At 41.1% G+C, this 20838-nt stretch overlaps 1 protein-coding gene across 5 annotated transcripts in view; it reads right to left on the bottom strand.

Annotated features, from left to right (window-relative positions):
• Window positions 1-20838, bottom strand: part of tsc2 (TSC complex subunit 2) — a 128029-nt gene that overhangs the window by 78875 nt on the left and 28316 nt on the right. For all 5 annotated transcript variants that reach the window (XM_073060205.1, XM_073060207.1, XM_073060210.1 and 2 more), the window contains exons 16-20: window positions 15713-15829; window positions 14770-14892; window positions 10518-10624; window positions 6602-6737; window positions 3357-3479 (exon numbers count right to left, since the gene is read on the bottom strand). In XM_073060205.1, the coding sequence (XP_072916306.1) occupies window positions 3357-3479; window positions 6602-6737; window positions 10518-10624; window positions 14770-14892; window positions 15713-15829 (606 nt within the window). The remainder of the gene's footprint in view (window positions 1-3356; window positions 3480-6601; window positions 6738-10517; window positions 10625-14769; window positions 14893-15712; window positions 15830-20838) is intronic.

Raw genomic sequence — 20838 nt, 5'->3', positions numbered from 1 at the left:
TGCAAAACATGATAGTACCAGCAATGGAAGGAGTGTATAGTTAAAATGGTGCTAACCAAGTCAGCCATTTTAGTCTGTATGAAGTCAAAGCATACTATTGCAAATGACATTCATCCAGTCATAAACAATAAACCCACACAATCCCATTTGGTGTATTTGTTATTGATGGGACAGTTCCTGTTATTCAGGTGTGTTGTGTTGTATTGTGGTAAACTCAATCTCTAATGGATTTATGTAGGCACAATATATATGTGGCTTGTCATCTTGACAAAGTTGGCCTTGACATGGTTGACAGGGAGGTTTTAGATTATGTTAACACTGTTAAGTACCAAAGGGAAGACAGTAAAACTCTTACTGGAATTGCAAATTGTCTTACACTTTTGCAATCCATATTAACATTTACAAGTCCAAGCTTGAAAATCCTGGAACTCCCACATTATTTGAGCATTGTACAATCTTCAGAACACACCACTAACTTTTAATCATGACGCTGAAAGACCAAATGATGAAATAGCAAAAGCAGCCTGAATTGAGGAAACCGAAAGAAGGATGGCACCGTAGCCATGCATTTCAAACTTTGTCAATAGCTTACTAGTTAAAAAGTTTGCCCTGCAAATCAATGAAAGCATATTACGTGATGTTGAAGACCCATGTTAGGTGTTTGAATGATGATCAGGACAGTGGGGAAATGCTTTTTGCCGAACAGCTTAAGACAGGTACAAAAGACAAAACTAATTATGAAAAAGTTTGAAGCTATTTCATGGAAAACAATATTCCGTTGGAAAATTTAATGGCTTGAGCAACTGATGGTGCCGCTTCGACGGTAGGATGATAGGGGACTATTGCTCATTTTAAAAATGTTGTACCTGACTGACAATGTTTTTGTATACATTGTCATCCACCATTTGGTTCAAAAAAATTAGGAGGATGTTTGCACAACACCCTTTGCTGCTGTAATAATGCCGTCAATTTCAAACCAAATACACTTTATGATTGTCTATTGAGACAACTGCAACAAAAAATATTTTAACCAGCTACTAATGCATAAGCAGGTCCAATAGTTATCAGAAGGTAACTGTTGTCATTTTGTTGTACTTTGGGACAGTCTTGCAGCATTTCTAAGTGACAAGCAGCTTGGAGAACAAATTGTTACTACCAAGTTTGACATATTTCATCTGTCAGATATATCTTGTAACTGTATAATAAATTCAGTTTTCAAGGGAAAAAAACTGCAATCTCATATCATGCAAAGAGGCAATAACCACTTTCCTTATTAAAAAAAACTCACTTTTCAGCAGCAGTATTGGACATCAAGAGTTTTTGCAATTTCCCTCGCAGGCCTCTTAAAATAGAATTGTAAGATGACGATCTGATTATATATCTTGATCATTTGAAGCAACTGCACACTGATATGGAATTTCCATTCAGAGACCTACTGGAGATGCATATTCCAGATCGGGTGGTGGATCTATTTGAGGTAATACCACATTGCAAGAATGCCTTATTGCTTCAGAGTGATATAACACCTCAAGCAAAATTCAAATGCAACAGCAAGCAAAATTGCTGGATAACTAGGGATATTCAGAATAAGTTTCCACAGCCCTGGGAGAAAGCAAAGTTGTTTTTAAATTGGATTTCCCACCTCTTACTTAGTTGAACATGCTCCTCACCTGCTATCAAAAGCTTGTAACCATCTTGAAATTGTGAAAAGAGGTGATCTTCAATTACCTTTAACCTAGTTGCAACCAGATATTCAAAAACTCGCTAGTTTACATCAGTCACAAAGATCTCACTAAATACCCAGAAAAAACAATATTAAACACTTTTTCCATTGCTGGTTGGAAGAATATTACAAGTTTCCTATTCAGAGCTTCGAAATGGTTTTATTTTTCATATACTCCTATAACATTATATTTAACATTTAATAATACCCAACCAGTTAAAACATAATTATTGGCTGGATATTACAATAATTAGTACAGTGGGCAAAAAAATTTAGCAACTAAAAGAGAGATTATGGTGGGTGCAGGCCACAGAGGCAAGTGAAGTCATAGAGCGCCAAGAGCAGATAAAGGTTGAGAACCACTGCTCTAGATTACCATTCCCATAATTTAACCAACAAACAACCTGCTGCAAGAACTCAGAGGATCAAGCAGCATCTGCAGGAAGAAAGAAACTATCGATGTTTTGGATCCTGATGCTATCTACCATTCACAAAGAATATCTACTGGGCATAATTACAAGAGGACTATGGACACTTGTGGAATCACAGCCAAAATATTTTTTTTCAGATGAAAGATATATTAGTATTACGTAGACAAGTTTCTATTGAAACATTACCATGACTAACTCTTTGATTTGGAGAGAACATTGTTGTACAAATATTATAAGATACTTCAAGACCCCATATCAGGAAAAATATAAAGACACAAACGTGACGTGTTGGAGAAGGTGTAGCTCCAAGGAGGCAAACCATTTCCATATTTTCTGGGATTGCCCTAAATTAAGTTTATATTGGGAAGGTATTCATAGAACTTTAGGTCAGGTATTTAAGACCCAGATACCTCTGAACTTTGAGATGCTCTATTTGGGACAGGTACTGTTTCTGGATCAGAAGAAAGACAAAGTTGCTACAGGTCCTCTTAGCAGCAAGTAAAAAAAATCAATCACCAGAAAGCAGCTAAATCCAATATCACCTACATTAGAAGATCGGCATGAAATTATTTTGGAAATATTTAAAATGGAAAAGATGACCTACTCTTTGAGAATTCAAAAAGAAAAATTTAATCAAATTTGGTATAAATGGATTGAATTTATAACCCCAAAGCGAGCAGACTCTGGAGGACTCTCCTAATGATTTATACTGCTTTTTCCATCAACACAGTAATATTGCTAATGTAAGCACCCTTGGTTTGATTGTTTACTGTTTTTTTTTGAAAATAGGGAATTAACACAAGTAAAGGAAAAGATTTGGGAAAGGGGAAAAATATGGAAAAATTAAGTAAATAAGTACATAGGGATTGGATAATTATGTTTGGGGGTAGGAGCAAACATGAACAAGTTAGGATATAAAATCCTACAATGGCAGTTACATAGGGTTATATATAATATTTTGGACCAGAAGTAATGGTTCAGAAGAGATACATGGAATTATTATTAATCCACTATTATTACTATTTTCCTTAACAATTATTGTCATTGCTTAGTCTAATAGGGTGGAACTACAACTGCACATAATTATTTATTTACGTGCCTTATTACTTTATATTATCTCAATGTGTACTTATGAATGTACGAAAAATTATAGATTAAAATGTTTTTTAAAAAATTTTTTTTAATCAAAAAAGAAACATTACCATGGTACAGAGAGCAGAGCAGAGCTGATCCATGCTGCAAGGAGAGGTCAGTATCAGTCCCTTGTACCTCAGCAATTCTGGTAGCTTATCTAACACTAGCTTCAGCACGGTCCAGTCCGTCTCCTTTACAGGGAGAGAAAAAAAGTGTATAATGAATGGGGGAGAAGTATTGCTGTTCATAGACATATTTATTAACATGCATTTCAATCATCCAACCATTTGATTTACTTTCTCCAACAACCTCAAGGAAACACTGCACTAAAACTCATTAGATGGCAGCTTCACTAACTTCAAGAGATTTTAGTAGAGGTTCAACATTACTATAAAGATACTTTATTAGAGAATAGTGTCTTCATCACAAAAGGTTCTATTCCTTGCACATGGTGTACAAGGAAAACTAGTATTTATTGAATACAGCACAGTATTACAAGCTATGAGAGCCTAGTGGATTCACATACTCAAAGTCAAAAGTAGAGTTTATTGTTTGTTTTTCTTGTGAATCTGTGCTGTGTTCCTGTGAAGTTGTTGCAAGTTCTCCCTCCCCCCCCCCCCCCCCCCCCATTACATCTGTGCATACATATGCAAGTAGAGTTCTTGAAAATGAGTCCTTAGGTTGTGGAATCAGTTCAGAGTTGAGGTGGTTCAGGAGGCTTATGGTTGAAGGTAGTACAGGTTTCCCCCACTATCTGAAACAAGAGTGTTCCTATGAAGCCTTACGCAAGCCGAAATGTCGTAAAGTGAAGAAGAAATTACCATTAATTTATATGGGAAAATTTTTTGAGCGTTCCCAGACCCAAAAAAATAACCTACCGAATCATACCAAATAACACATAAAACCTAAAATAACACGAACATATAGTAAAAGCAGGAGTGATATGATAAATACACAGCCTATATAAAGTAGAAATATTGTATGTACGGCGTAGTTTCACTTATCAAAATCGGGAAGACAGTGAGCCAAAAATCGATTTGGAGAGAAAAAAAAAGAATCGGCACGTACACGCATACGCATGCACACAACTGCCCGCACAAGGCTTCACGGTCATGGTAGTCTTTCTCAGGGTAAACACATGTAAAGAGAGCAGGCGTCTTTTTTTCATAAAAGCAAAAATCCTCTTTGGTTAGCGAAAACAGGTGCTAATGTAGGTCTTTCATAACAGCGAGCTGTTGTAAAACGAACGTTCGAAAAACGGGAGGGGGGGGGCCACCTGTAACTGTTTCTGAAACTAGAGTGTGGGACCAAAGGCTCCTGTACCTCCTTCCTGATAGCAGCAACAAGAAGAAAATGTGATCTGGAAGGTGGGGACTATGATCGACAGCCTACTGGTTTGTCACACACATAGGTACAATGAAAAACTTACTCCCGTAGCATACAACGACATAGCATCAGACACACAACATTCAAAAGGAAAACAAATCATACTTTTTCTTTACAAGGAGGAATACAATTCAAATAATAGAAATTAAAGTTAACTGCAATGCAGAGAACATTGTGCTGTTATATCAAGGTAGTGATTAAGGTTGTACAAGTTGATTCAAGTACTTGTACAAGTGGTTGAAGGGAAGTAGATTTTGAATGTGGTGGTGTGGATCGTATTCCTGCTCAATGGATTTTTCTGAAGGGAATCTAATAAATAGCAGGTGCTTGGGAAGGGGGAGTGTTAACAAGTGAGTGGCCTATTGGAAACTAGTCCCAGACAACATGGGACCAGTTTCTACATGGAACTATTTTTAATAAAATTAAAACCTGTCCACAGCCAACATGAATCCAACGTGCGGTATGTGCACGTGTGTTTTGCTGTTGTCTTGTTGCTCCTGCTTGTGTTGCCCTGCTGAGAATTGTAGACATACTATGTTGGTGCTGGAATGCATGGCAACACTTCCACTGCCCCCACTACATCGTTGGGTGTGTTGGTTGTTGAAAGCAAATGACGCATTTCACTGTATGTTTTAATGCACGTACAATAAATAATCTGAAACTGAACCAGCACAAACAAAAGAAAATCTGCAGATGCTGGAAATCCAAGCAATATATACAAAATGCTAGAGGAACTCAGCAGGTCAGGCAGCAACTATGGAAGAAAGTACAGTTGTCATTTTGGGCCGTAAACCTTCAGCAGGACTAGAGAAAAGAAAGCTGAGGAGTAGATTTAAAAGCAGAGGGGAGGGGAGAGAGAAACACAAGGTGATAGGTGAAACCTGAAGAGGGACAGATGAAGCAGAGAGCTAGGAAGTTGACTGGTGAAAGAGATACAGGGCTGGAAGGGTGGGGGGGGGTGGAAAGAGTCTGATAGGCAGGGATAGACGGTTATGGAAGAAAGGGGGGTGGAACATCAGAGAGAGGCAATGGGTGGGCAAGGAGGTAAGATGACAGAGGGAAAAGGGGATGGGAAATGGTGAAGGGGGAGGGGTCATTACCAGAAGGTCATGCCTTCAAGTTGGAGGCTACCCAGATGGAATACAAGGTGTTGCACCTCTAAGGAGTGTTGCCTCATCAAGTCAGTGGAGGAGGCCATGGACTGACATGTCAGAATAGGAATGGGAAGTAGAATTAAAATGAGTGGTCACTGGGAGACCCCGCTTTCTCTAGTGGACAGAGCACAAGTGCTTGGTGAAGCGACTTCTCAATCTACGTCTTGTCTCACCGACAGACAGGAGGCCACACCGTAGCACAGAATGCAGTATACAAACCCAACAGACTCACAGGTGAAGTGTCACCTCGCGTGGAAGGACTGTTTGGGGCCCTGAATGGTAGTGAGGGAGGAGGTATCGGGCAGGTGTAGCACTTGTTCTTCTTGCAAGGATACGTGCCAGGAGGGAGATCAGTGGGGAGGGACAAATGGACAAAGGAGTCAGGCAGGCAGCAATCCCTGTGGAAAGCAGAAAGTGGCGAGTGGGGGAGGAGAGAAAGATGTGCTTGGTAGTGGGATCCAGCACAGGAAACAAGGCCTCCACTTGATGACAGTGAACTGCTGACTAGAAGCTCCAGCCTCAGTCCACAAAACACCGGTAATCTCAGCACCGCATTGCAAAAGCTGCATGGATGTTTGCAGACTGAGGGAGTCAATGTCCAGTGCAGGGCGAGCCTTTGCTCACACCAATGTAAAAGGAAGAGGAGGTCTTTGCCATTTGACTTTAACTCCCCTCTATTCTGAAACCATCCTTAAACCTAAAAAAAAATCCAAAAACTAAATGAGCTAAATCTGAGCTGCGACCCAGTAATGAAACCGAATCTGAATACTTACATGCTCAAGACACTGGAGAACTGCATTAAAGGCCAGTGAAAAAGGCAAATAACCCAGCCTAATACTAGTACTCTGAGCTGTGGCAGGACTTCCCGCTGGAGGAGAAACTGTACCTTGTCCTTTCTTCTCAGAATCACTGAAACAAAATACAATAAATGAAAAGATGGCTTTTTTTTTAATGTACACTTTGTACATTCCAAATATTAAAGACTGATCAGGTTGAAGTGTCATATTTCCTAAGACCATAAAACATAACAGTAGAATTAGGCCACTCCACCTATACAGACTGCCCTGCCATTCTATCACAGCTGATTTGTTATCCCTCGCAACCCCGTTTTCCTGCCTTCTCCCCATAAACTTTGATGGCCTTACTAATCAAGAATCTGTTAGATACGTGGGTTATGACCAAAGATAAAAATGGCTGGAGATGCTTAGCACTTTCATGCAAAGAGGTTTGTCAGGTGAATCAAAATCAAACTTAGAAAAATAGCGAAAAGAAAACTGCCAATATTTATCTTTAAATAGGTTCGCTTTATCTAGTTTTAGGACATGTGAAGATCTGATCACGTTTTAGGTAATATTTATATGGAAAAAGAAAATTCTACAGGGTTCACAAAATTTCTAGCACTTCTTTAGATAAGTAACCTGGACCAAATGGTGTAACATAGAAACATAGAAAACCTACAGCACAATACAGGTCCTTTGGCCCACAAAGTCGTGCTGAACATGTCCCAGCCTTAGAAATTACTAGGCTGACCTATAGCCCTCTATTTTTCTAAGCTCCATGTACCTATCCAAAAGTCTCTTAAAGGACCCTATCGTATCCGCCTCCACCACCATTGCCAGCAGCCAATTCCACGCACTCACCACTCAGAGTAAAAAACTTACCCCGACATCTCCTCTGTACATACTCCCCAGCACCTTAAACCTGTGTCCTCTTGTGGCAACCATTTAAGCCCTGGGAAAAAGCCTCTGACTATCCACACGATCAATGCCTCTCATCATCTTGTACATCTCTATCAGGTCACCTCTCATCCTCCTTCACTCCAAGGAGAAAAGGCCAAGTTCACTCAACCTATTCTCATAAGGCATTCTCCCTAATCCAGGCAACCTCCCTGTAAATCTCCTCTGCACCCTTTCTATAGGAAAGATCCTCTCCACATCCACATTATCAAGGCCTTGCACCATTTTGATTGGTTTCAATGGGGTCACTCCTCAATCTTCTGAATTCCTGTAAATATAGGCCCAGAGCCATCAAACACTCTTCATACGACAAACCAATCAATCCTGCAATCAATTTTGTGAACCTCCTTTAAACCCTCTCCAGTTTCAGCACATCCTTTCTAAGATAAGGGGCCCAAACTACTCACAATTCCCCAAGTGAGGCCTCACTAGTGCTTTAAAGTTTCAACATTACATCCTTGTTTTTATATTCTAATCCTCTTGAACTGAATGCTGAAATTGCATTTGCCTTCCTCACCACGGACTCATTCTACAAATTAACCTTTAGGGAATCCTGCACAAGGACTCCCTACTCCCAAGTCCTCGTGCACCTCAGATTTTTGTAGTCTTCTCTCCATTTAGAAAATAGTAAATCCTTTAATTTGTTCTACCAAAGTGTACAACCATACACTTCCTGACCCTGTATTGTATCTTTGCCCATTCTCCCAATCCAAGTCCCTCTGTAGCGACTCTACTTCTTCAAAACTACCTGCCCCTCCGCCTATCTTCATATCGTCTGCAGACTTTGCAACAAAGCCATCAATTCAATCATCCAAATCATGACATAATGTATAAGAATCGGTACTGGCTGACTGGCAGAAGGCAAAGAGTGAGAATAAAGGAAGCCTTTTCTGGTTGGCTTCCAGTGTTCCACAGTGGTCTGTGTTGGGACAGGTAGGGAGGGACAGGTAGTTTTGAGGAAGTAGAGGTGCTACAGAGGGACTTGGATTGGGAGAATGGGCAAAGTTACAATACAGAGTCAGGAAGTGTATGGCTGTGCACTTTGGTAGAACAAATTAAAGGGACTACTATTTTCTAAATGGAGAGAAAACTACAAAAATCTTTACCAGATTCACCACCCTACAGCTAAAGAAATTCCTCATCTCTGTTCTCAAGGGATGTCTTTGTGTTCTGAGGCTGTTGCCTCTAGTCCCAGACTCCCCCACTATCGGGAGCATCCTCTTCACATTCACTCTTTCTTGGCCTTTCAATAATCAATGGGTTTCAATGCGATTCCATGCCCCCCCCTTCATATTTCTAAACCCCAGCAAGTCCAGGCTCAGAGCCAAACACCTCTCAAACATTAACCCTTCATCCCTGGGATCATTTTTGTGAACTTCCTCTAGACCTTCTCCACTTCCAACACATCTTTTCTTAGATAAGCTGCCCAAAACTGTTTGCAATACTCCAAGTGTGGTATGACAAATGGTTTATAAAGCCTCAACATTACATCCTTGTTTTTACATTCTAGTCAAGCCTTGTTTCACATCCAATGAGTGAAATTTAAATCGAAGGTGTTGTTTTATGTTTTTTTTTTAAAAAGAGATGCAGCACAGTCTTCCAGTCCAAGTCTATGCTGCCCAATTACACCCATGCATCTAATTAATCTACTAAACCACATGCCTTTGGAATATGGGAGGAAACTAGAGCACCCGGAGAAAGCCCATATGGTCATGGGGGAACGTGCAGACCTCTTAGTGGGAGGAATTGAAACCAAAATTGAGTGTAGCAAATAACAATGCTATGTGCCCATCTCAGCCAAAGTTTATCCATGTGTAGTAAAACTAGTATTTCAAACACAATTAGCAGCAGAACTACACAGTTCTATCGAGTCTACACCAATCCTATTGAACAATTCAGGGCAGCAGAGTAGCATAGCAGTTAGTGCAATGTTTTACAGCGCCACCTGTAGGATCGGGCTTTGATCCCACCGCTGTCTGCAAGGAGTTTGTACATTCTTAGTGTGACTGAGCGAGATTCTTCCTGGTGCTCCAATTTCCTCCCACTTTCCCAAGATGCAAGGTTAGGATGAGTGAGTTGTTTTCCATATGTTGGGGGTTGAAGAGCGGCTACACTTGCAGGCTCCCTCATATGGTGCTTGCTGATTTGATTTGACACAAATGACACATTTCACTCTTCATTTCCATGCATGTGACAAATAGAGCTAATCTTTTCTTTCTTCAAGATTCCTCCTGGTGGTTCGGTTTCCTTCCACGTTCCAACGTTGTTCAGATGGGTTAATTGATTAAATGGGTGCAATTGGGCGGCACGGATTCATAGGGCCTGTTACCATGCTGTATCTCTAAATAAATAAATTTCTTTGTCCCATCCCTGCAGGTTATTGTTCTGTCCAGTTTCTATCCAACTCCCTTCTGAGGGCCCGACCCAGCTCCACTTCAGTCACTTCAATGAGCTCCTCATCACCTACACGCTGTAGAAAGAAAATCCTCATTGGGAAACCTGGGACCTTCTCACTAGTGGCACAACCTTATTTAATGACAGAGTGTAGGTTGAAGGTTTTTTAAAAAAAAAAAAGCAGCAAACATTATCAAACTGAATGGCATGACAGATAAGGGGTGAATGAATGATCTACCATATATTTTGACATCTGTACTGTTGAATTTATTTATTATTTCATTTATTGAGTTACAGCACGGGCACCTTGCACCACGCCGCCCAGCAAATCCCTGATTTAAACCTAGCTTAATCATGTGACAATATATAAAGGCCAATTATCTACCAACCAGTGTGTCTTTGGACCGTGGGAGGAAACTGCAGCAGTCACAGGGAGAACATATGAATACCATACAGGCAGTAGCAGGAATTGAACCCAGGTCATCAATTCTGTAAAGCATAGTGTTAACCACTGTGCTGCCCTTTGACTGAAGGATAAAATGAAAACTCAACAGCTTACCTGCTTCCACAGAGACAATAAGGGCTGAACCTCACTATCATGTCCTTGTTTGGCACTCCAATGCGAAAGAGAGAGTCTGCTCGAAGCTGCAGAAAAAAATTAAATACCTGCAGAGGGGAAAAAAAAGTGTTAGTTAGCAAAATAAGACCACAAGACATAGGAGTAGAATTAGGCCATTTAGCCCCTGGATTCTGCTCTGCCATTTGATCATAGCTGACTTACTAAAGACTTCAAATTAGAAACAAGATGCTCTACAAAACACACCACTTGCTTTTAGAACTTAATATGTATATAATGCACCGTTATTTCAGAAGGTATGACAGAATCATGAATTAATCATATGGTTAACCAAATTAAGTGCTGTTGATGGTGAATATTTTCATAGATTACAGGGAGATATGTATATAATGCACCGTTATTTCAGAAGGTATGACAGAATCGTGAATTAATCATATGGTTAACCAAATTAAGTGCTGTTGATGGTGAATATTTTCATAGATTACAGGGAGATTTTGATGAGGTAGGGAAATGTGCCAAGGAGTAGCAAGTGAGTTTCAACACAAATGTGAGATGATGTATTTTGGAAAGTCATACCAGCATAGGACACATTGTGCATGTTAAGACACTAAGGAGTGCAATGGAACAAAAGCATTTAGGGGTACAAGTGTATAGTTCATTGAAAGCAGCATTACACATTGACAAGACTTTGAAGAAAGTCAGGGCATTGAGTTAGGAGAGAGAAGGGCGCCACAGTAGCACAGCAGTTAGTGCAACGTCATTACAGCTCCAGGCAATGGGGCTCAGAGTTGTACTCTGGCATCCGCAGCAAGACGTCTGTATATTCTTCAGTGAGTGTGTGTTTCCTCTGGTTTCCTCCCAAATTCCAAAGATGTATCAGTTAGCAGGTAAACTGGTCAGTGTAAACTATTCTATGATTAGGCCAGGGTTAAATAGGTGGGTTGGTGAGCAGTGTAGCTCATTGGGCAGGAAGGGCCTGTGTCTCTAAATAAGAATAAAATTACGCTGCAGTCGCACAAGTCAATGAGGATGCACTTAGAATACCTTAGAATAAGTTAGCACTTAGAATAAGCTTTCAAACTTATAGCAAAGACACAGCTAAACTGGCAATAGTGCAAAAACATTTGAGGATGGTATCACAACTGGAGGGCACAAATCATAGGGAGACCTAGCCAGGCTAAGCCTTCATCCCCGACAAAGTTGGAGAACAAAGAGCAGCTTTATAGAAGTGTTTAACAATAATGAGAAAGAGATAAGGTGGATAGAAACAATCTTTTCCCTCATGCAGGAGAGTCCAAAACTCAGAGGCAGCAATTTCAGTGAGAGGGATAAAGATTTACGAGGGACCTGAGGGGCAACAGAGAGGGTAGTGAGTATATGGAACAAGCTCCCTGAGTTAGTGGTTGAGACAGGTACAATGGTATCATTTAAGAACAATTTAAATAGGTACATGGAAGAATTGGGTTTGGAGGGATATGAGCAAATGCAGGGGATAAACAAAATCAGCTGGGTGCACAATATGGTCAGTCTGGACTAGTTGGACCAAAGAGTACTGTATTGCTATGACCATAGCCAAATGTCGTAGAGATTAATTATAAATCTCAAATTACACAGTTAAATGCACAATTCCTCATTAAATGAAGCACATGTTCATAGAATTGCCAGCTGCTTAAACTTTCTCATGGGCATTTTGCTTCCTTAAATGGAAACTGTCCAACTTTTTTTTAAAAAAAAATCATTAAGGTGTTCCTCTAACACTCAATTATAAGTCATAGGACACATGTCTTTAGTTTAGGGTCTATGAGCAAGTGTTGGATCCTGGTGATTTTACGATCCGAAGTCAAAAGGAGGCATAAAACGTCGCTTATGGCCATTATTAAGTATTACAAGAGCAAAACCAACAAAAATAAGTTGTGGTCATCTTCTACAAAAACTAGCTCAGACTGAAAAGTTAACAACATTCCAGTGATAACGATTAACCTATAAAACAGCCAGAATGCAGCAGCATGACATTTGCTATAAAAAAGCTAACCTAGAAAAATACTACAATTAGTGGAAAATTCACTGAACAATTACAGAGACAGATATTATATAAAAATAGCACAGGAAGCACATATAAACTTTGAGAAAAATACATGAAACAGTACTAAAACTACACTGAACTACGTGAAAACAACACAGAAAAAAACTACACTAGACTACAGACCTACCCAGGACTGCATAAAGTGCACAAAACAGTGCAGGCATTACAATAAATAATAAGCAAGACAATAGGCACAGTAGAGGGCAGTAAGTTGGTGTCAGTCCAGGCTCTGGGTATTGAGGAGTCTGATGGCTTGGGGGAAGAAACTGTTACGTAGTCTGGTCGTGACAGCCCGAATGCTTCGGTGCCTTTTCCCAGATGGCATGAGGGAGAAGAGTTTGTATGAGGGGTGTGTGAGGTCCTTCATAATGCTGTTTGCCTTGCGGATGCAGCGTGTAGTGTAAATGTCCGTAATGGCAGGAAGAGAGACCCCGATGAACTTCTCAGCTGACCTCACTATCCGCTGCAGGGTCTTGCGATCTGAGATGGTGCAATTTCCATACCAGGCAGTGATGCAGCTGCTCAGGATGCTCTCAATACAACCCCTGTAAGTATGTAATGAGGATGGGGGGTGGGAGATGGACTTTCCTCAGTCTTCACAGAAAGTAGACGCTGCTGGGCTTTCTTTGCTATGAAACTGGTGTTGAGGGACCAGATGAGATTCTCCGCCAGGTGAATACCAAGAAATTTGGTGCTCTTAACAATCTCTACCGAAAAGCCGTCGATGTTCAGTGGGGAGTGGTCGCTCCTTACCCTCCTGAAGTCAACAACCATCGCTTTTGTTTTGGTCACATTCAGAGACAGGTTGCTGGCTTTGCACCAGTCTGTTAGCCGCTGCACCTCCTCTCTGTAAGCTAACTCATCATTCTTGCTGATGAGACCCACCACAGTCGTGTCATCTGCAAACCTGATGATGTGGTTCGAACTGTGTGTTGCAGCACAGTCAAAGGTCAGCAGAGTGAACAGCAGTGGACTGAGCACACAGCCCTGTGGAGCCCCTGTGCTCAGTGTGATGGTGTTGGAAATGCTGCCTCCAATCTGGACTGACTGAGGTCTCCCAGTCAGGAAGTCTAGTATCCAGTTGCAGAGGGAGGTGTTCAGGCCCAGTAGGCTCAGCTTTCCAATCAGTTTCTGAGGGATGATTGTGTTGAATGCTGAACTGAAGTCTATGAACAGCATTCGAACATATGTGTCTTTTTTGTCCAGGTGGGTTAGGGCCAGGTGGAGGGTGATGGCAATGGCGCCATCTGTTGGGCAGTTGGGATGGTACGCAAACTGCAGGGGGTCCAGTGAGGGGGACAGCAGGGTCTTGATATGCCTCATGACGAACTTCTCAAAACACTAAACAATAAAAAAGTGACTTGACTTGACATACAAGGGGTGATTGATAAATTCGTGGCCTAGGGTAGAAGGAGTCAATTTTAGAAAACCTAGCACATTTATTTTTCCTACATTTACACACTTAGTCCTGCGGTCGTGGAGCATACGGATCCCTTCTTTGTAGAAGTCGGCATCTTGGACCTCCAGAAGTGGTCCACAGCATGGGATGATTGATATGTTTGTGGCCTAAGGTAGAAGGAAATGAGTTATTAACTTCAAACTTTCTGCTTTTTCATTCAGAGTTGAACTGCATGTGCATGTAAATAAGAATTGTATAACTCATCTTCTACCATAGGCCACAAAATTATTAATCACCCCTGCTGTGGACCACCTGGAGGTCCAAGATGCTCTCGCTACATACACATGCAGTTCAACTCTGAGTGATAATACAGAAAGTTTGAAGTTAATAACCCATCTCCTTCTACCTTCAGCCATGAACTTATCAATCACCCCGCTGAGGGCCACTTCTACAAAGAAAGGATCCGTATGCTCCATGACTGCTGGACTAAGTGTGTACATGTAGGAGGGGACTATGATGAAAAATAAATGTGCTAGGTTTTCTAAAATTGACACCTTCTACCTTAGGCCACGAACTTATCAATCACCCCTCGGATAACAATTCTACATCCTAATCCAACACAAGTTTAAGGAGAAAACTGACCTTACAAATGAATATTTTCAAAGAAAAAAACATTTATCTGAAGGAGGATGGCTCCAACATATTTAAGATTGTTGCACAATTCTTGCATATTGAATTCAGAATTTACCCACCTGTAGGCGAATACTGCTGGCAATAGCGGAGGTGTACATCTGCTGGTAATGTGACTGTATGTGGCTTATCAGAAGGTCATAGACTCGAAACGCATGGCTGGCGGGCAAACAGTACAATTTGGTCTGGAAAGGGAAAGGGCAATAGTTTTGCATGAATTATAAAGTACAGTGATGTGGGAACACAATGTCCAAGTTATTCATTTTACAGCCGATATAAGCGTAAAGTCAGGTATGACAGAGCTCCAACTGATAAACTGACTGGAACTTAATTACTCTAGAAGTTCACAAAGTTATAGCCATTTCAGCCTGGCCGTGAACAGCACAGTAGCCAGGAGATAAATACATTTTTCCTTACACAGCCCACTCCTGCTCGTATTTTACATGCTCAAGCAACAATCAAAAATAGTATCTTCTATTGGATTGCTTGTTTCATATATAGCTTTTCATAAATTCAATAGCATTTATTTTCCTGTAAATGCCTGCAAGTATATGGGCGCCATGTTAACGTAATGGTTTGTACGACACCACTGCAGCACAAGGCAGAGTACGGAGTTCAATTCCAGCATCCTCTGGATGTTCTTCCCATGAGCACATGGTTTCCTCCGGGTGCCCCAGTTTCCTCCCACAGTCCAAAGGTGCTCAGATTAGTAGGTTAATTAGTTATTGTAAATTGTCTTGTGATTAGGCTAGGGTTAAATAGATGGTCTACTGGGTGACATGGTTCATTGGGTTGAAAGGGCTTGTTCCATGCTGCAAGTTAAAATAAATTAAAATATATGCTGACATACTGGACATCGTATCTACTTTAATAATACTTAGATCATAAAGGTGTCAAAATTATCTGAAACAGTAGCTTTGCTCATTTTTAAATAGGGCCGATTTTAAGCCCACCATTCTCAAAAACATGCTGAAATAGAATTAAAGCACATGATCTTAATTCAACCTGCAGAATTACTAGAAGACCCAAAACTGCAGTCTTCACATCCTCCAGCGTAGAATCGTGTGAAAAACTGCTTTCCGCTCCTTCCACAGATGGATCGATGAGTGGCCGATTAATAATCTTAAAAACAAACATTTAATTACTATACATATACAAATCATAGCCATGGAAATATTCAATATTCTAAAGAAAGCTAGCTACCAACTACAGATGCACAGTATGAATATTGTACAGCAAAGAATTTTAACAGTGAAATGTTGTTAATGCAGTGTTTGACTTATTGCAATGCAAGTGATCAAATTCTACAGCAGTGGTCCCCAAAGTGGGCAGTATCGACTCCCTGGGACCAGTGGGAATTTCTGAGGGAGCAATAAAGAGGCAGTGTGGTGGGATGCTCAGTAGCATGGGGAGCAGCTGAGAGATTACAGACATAATATAAGAAATGAATGGCTCATTATAAGCTTTTGATCCTCAGTTAATAATAATACACTTGTTATAGTACAATTAATAATATTATTTATATTAAGTTATATAATCAAAGAATTACTTCACTATAATTGAAGTGGTAAAATACTTTGAAAGATAGAAAGCTTCATTCAGTAATCAACTCAAGAATGAGACATGACATTGCCCATTTCTCAGAATTATTTGCAAAGTTTAATGAAACCATTTCAGTTGCAGGGAAATGATGTGAATCTTAAAGTCAAATCAATCATCTCCAAATTTCTGCCCGAGTTAACTCAAGTTGCCCAAGTGCAACATTGGCTGTCACAACCTTTGCCAATGTCCAACTCCAAGCTGGAAGTGAAAAAGAATTCCAGATGATGATCTCAAGTATGCTGCATCCCTCTGGGTGAGCTACATAGATATGACAGACAGATTTCAGGATCTTCTCTTGACCCAAGTTCTAGATTGAGTAATAAATCCATTCCTGAACACTTGGTATGAAGAAGTAACAAGGAGAATGGAGCAAGAACTGATCTCACTACAAAATGACTGAGCTGACACCGAGGTTCAGAAAAATCATAGACTTTTGGTTGCAGAAGGAAATCTCTGAATGCTGTCCTGCACTGTGAAAAAGGATCAAGATCAAACCATAAGACACAGGAACAGAATTAGGCCATTTGGCCCATCGAATCTGGTCCATCATTCAAACATGACTGATCCATTTTCTCCCTGCTCCCCAGTCCCTCTCCCCAGCCTTCTCTCCATAATCTTTGATGCTGTGGCCAAACAAGAACCTATCAATCTCTGTCTTAAATACATCCAATGACCTGGCCACCACAGATACCTGTGATAACAAATTCACCACCATCTAGCTAAAGAATTTTTCCACTTCTGTTTTCAATGGATGCCCCTCTATCCTGAAGCTGAGCCTTGTCCTGGTCTCTGCCACCATGAGAAACATACTCTCCACATATACTCTGTCTAGGCCTTTCAACATTCAAAAGATTTCAATGGGATTCTCCCCCCTTATCCTCAAAATTCCAGTGACTACAGCCCAGAGCCATCAAGCACTCCTCATATGATAACCATTTTATTCCCGGAATCATCCTTGTGAACCTCCTCTGGACCTTCTCCAATGCCAGCACATCTTTTCTTAGATGAGGAGCCCAAAACTGTTCACAATACTCAATTTAAGATGAAGCCACACTCAGGTTGGAGGAACAACACCTTATATACCGGCTGGGTAGCCTCCAACCTGATGGCATGAACATTGACTTCTCTAACTTCCATTAATGCCCCTCCTCCCCTTCTTACCCCATCCCTGATATATTTAGTTTTTTCTCCCCCCGCTTTTTTCCCTTTCTCTCTGCCCATCACTCTGCCTGTTCTCCATCTCCCTCTGGTGCTCCCCTCCTCCTTTCTTTCTCCCTAGGCCTCCCATCCCATGACCCTTTCCCTTCTCTACCTCTGTATCCCTTTTGCCAATCATCTTTCTGGCTCTCAGCTTCACCCCACCCCCTCCGGTCTTCTCCTATCATTTTGCATTTTCCCCTCCCCCTCCTACTTTCAAATCTCTAATTCCTTTCAGTTAGTCCTGACGAAGGGTCTCAGCCCGAAACATCGACAGCGCTTCTCCCTATAGATGCTGCCTGGCCTGCTGCGTTCCACCAGCATTTTGTGTGTGTTACTTGAATTTCCAGCATCTGCAAATTTCCTCGTGTTTGCACAATACTCAAGGTACTGTGAGTAACTTTATGAGTGTCTCATAAAGGCTCAGTGTCACATCCTTGCTAGTATATTCTAGACATCTTGAAATGAATGCTAATATTGCATTTGCCTTCCTCACCACCGAATCAACCTGCAAGTTAACCTTTAGGGTGTTTTGCACAAGACTCACATGAATCTTTGCATCTCAAATTTTTGGATTTTCTTTACGTTTAGAAAATAGTCTGCACGTTTATTTCTATGACCAAATGCACAACCATGCATTTTCCAACATAGCGTTTCATTTGCCATTTTCTTGCCCATTCTCCTAATCTGTCTAAGTCCTTCTGAAACCTACCTGTTTCCTCAACACTACCTGCCCCTCCACCAATCTTCGTATCATCTGCAAACTTAGCAATAAAGCCATCTATTCCATTCTCTAAATCATTTAAATACAGTAAAAAGGAAGTGGTCCCAAAACCAACCCCTGCAGACCACTCATCACTGGCAGCCAACCAGACAAGGATCCTTTTATTCCCACATGCTGCCTCCTACCAATCAGCCAATGCTCTAACCATGTCAGTAACTTTGCTGTAACATCATAGGCTCTTAACTTGGTAAGCAACCATATTTGTGGCACCTTGTCAAAGGCCTTCTGAAAGTCCAAATGTACAACATCCATTGCATCTCCTTTATCTATCCTACTTGCAATCTCCTTGAAGAATACCAACAGGATCATCAGGGAAGATTTTCCCTTAAAGAAACCATGCTGACTTTGTCCATGCAGTCCTGTGTCACCAAGTACTCCATTACCTCATCCTTAACAATCGACTCCAACATCTTCCCAACCACTGAGGTCAGGATAACTGGTCTATAATTTCCTTTCTGCTGCTTCCCACTTTTCTTAGAGTGGAGTGACACTTGCAATTTTCCAGACCTGCAGAACCATGCCAGAGTCCAATGATTCTTGTAAGGTCATTACTAATATCTCCACAATCTCTACTGCTACCTTTCAGAATGCCAGGGTGCAGTTCATCTGGTCTGGGTGACTTATGTACCCTTAGGTTTTCAGCTTTTTGAGCACCTTCTCCCTTCTAATAGTAACTGCACTCACTTCTCTGCTTTCCTCACACCCTTCAACACTTGACACACTGCTAGTCTTCCACAAAATACTCATTTAGTTCATCCAGAATCTCCCTGACCCGTTATCATTTCTCTGGCCTCATTTCCTAGCAGGTCCTATATCTACTCTCATCTCTCTTTTTAAAAAAAAATATACATACTTGAAAAAGCTTTTTCCATTCACCTTGATATTGTTTGCTAGCTTGCTTTCATATTTCATCTTTTCCCTTCTAATGATTCTTTTAGTTGCTTTCTGTAGGTTTTTAAAAGCTTCCCAATCCTCTATCTTCCTGATAATTTTTGCTTTGTTGTATGCTCTCTCTTTTGCTTTTACATTAGCTTTGACTTCCCTTGTCAGCCATGGTTGTACTATTTTGTTATTTGATTATTTCATTGTTTTAGAATACATCTATCCTGCATCTTCCTCATCTTTCCCCAGAAACTCTTGCCATTGCTGTTCTGCTGTTATTCCTGAAAGCATCTCCTTCCAATTTTCTTTGGCCATCTTCTCTCTCATACCACTGTAATTTCCTTTATGCCATTGAAATACAAGACTCTCTGCCTCCTAAGGGTTCCTTTACATTAAGCTTCCTAATCACCTCTGGATCATTACATAACACCCAATCCAGTATATCTGATCCCAAAGTAGGGTCAACGACAAACAGCTCTAAAAAGCCATCACGTAGGCATTCAACAAATTCTCTCTCGAGATCCATTACCAACCTGAATTTCCCCAATCTTCCCGCATGTTGAAATTTCCTATGACTATCATAACATTGCCCTTCTGACTTGACTTTTCTATTTCCATTGTAATCTGTAATCCACATCCCAGCTATTGTTTGGAGGCCTGCATACAACTGCCATCAGGGTTCTTTTACCCTTCAACATCATTGAATTGAATTAACTATTTCTTACATCCTCATACTAGGCAGTGATGCAGCCAGTCAAGATGCTCTCAATTGTGCTCCCATTTGTGCTCCCTGTAGAAAGTCCTTAGGATTTGGGGGCTATCTGAGGTGAAAGAGGCATTGTCGTGCCTTTTTCACCACACAGCCAGTATGTACAGATCTCGCGAGATCCTCGGTGACGTTTATGCCGAGGAACTTAAAGCTGTTAATCTTTCTCAACCCCAGATCCATTGATGTCAATAGGGGCTAGCCTGTCTCCATTCCTGCTGTAGTCCACAACTAGCTCCTTTGTCTTTGCGACATTGAGGGAGAGGTTGTTTTCTGTGTCAGGGTGATGACTTCTCTGTAGGCTGCCTCATTATTATTTGAGATTAGGCCAATCAGTGTATTGTCGTCAGCAAATTTAATTAGCAGATTGAACACAGTATACAGAGAGTAAAGGAAGGGGCTTAGGACACAGCCTTGAGGGATATCTGAGTTGAGGGTCAGAGGTGAGGGAGCCCACTCTTACCACCTGCCAGCAATCTGACAAGAAGTCCAGGATCCAGCTGCACAAGGCGGGGTAAGGCCAAGGTCACTGAGCTTCTTGTCGAGCCTGGAGGGAATTTTGGTGTTGAATGCTGAACTGTAGTCCAAGAACAGCATTCTCACATAAGCATCCTTCTTCTCCAGATGTGTAAGGACAGTGTGTAGAGCTGTAGCTTTTGTGTCATCTGTCAATCGGTTGTGTCGGTAGGCAAACTGTAGGGGGTCCACTGTGGGTGGTAGCATGCTGCAGATGTATGCATGACCAGCCTCTCAGAGCTTTTGTTTATTACTGAGGAGAGTGCGAAAGGACGCTAGTCGTTCAGACATGTTATCTTCGTCTTTTTAGGTACCAGAACAATGGTGAATGTTTTGAAGCAGGAGGGCACTCTACACTGGGAGAGGGGGAGATCCTGTATCACA

Source organism: Hemitrygon akajei, chromosome 11 (genome assembly GCF_048418815.1).
Source record: "Hemitrygon akajei chromosome 11, sHemAka1.3, whole genome shotgun sequence".
NCBI classification, from domain to species: Eukaryota; Metazoa; Chordata; class Chondrichthyes; order Myliobatiformes; family Dasyatidae; genus Hemitrygon; species Hemitrygon akajei.
The sequence above is the reverse complement of the archived record's forward strand: the minus strand, read 5'-3'. Positions and strand labels throughout refer to the sequence as shown.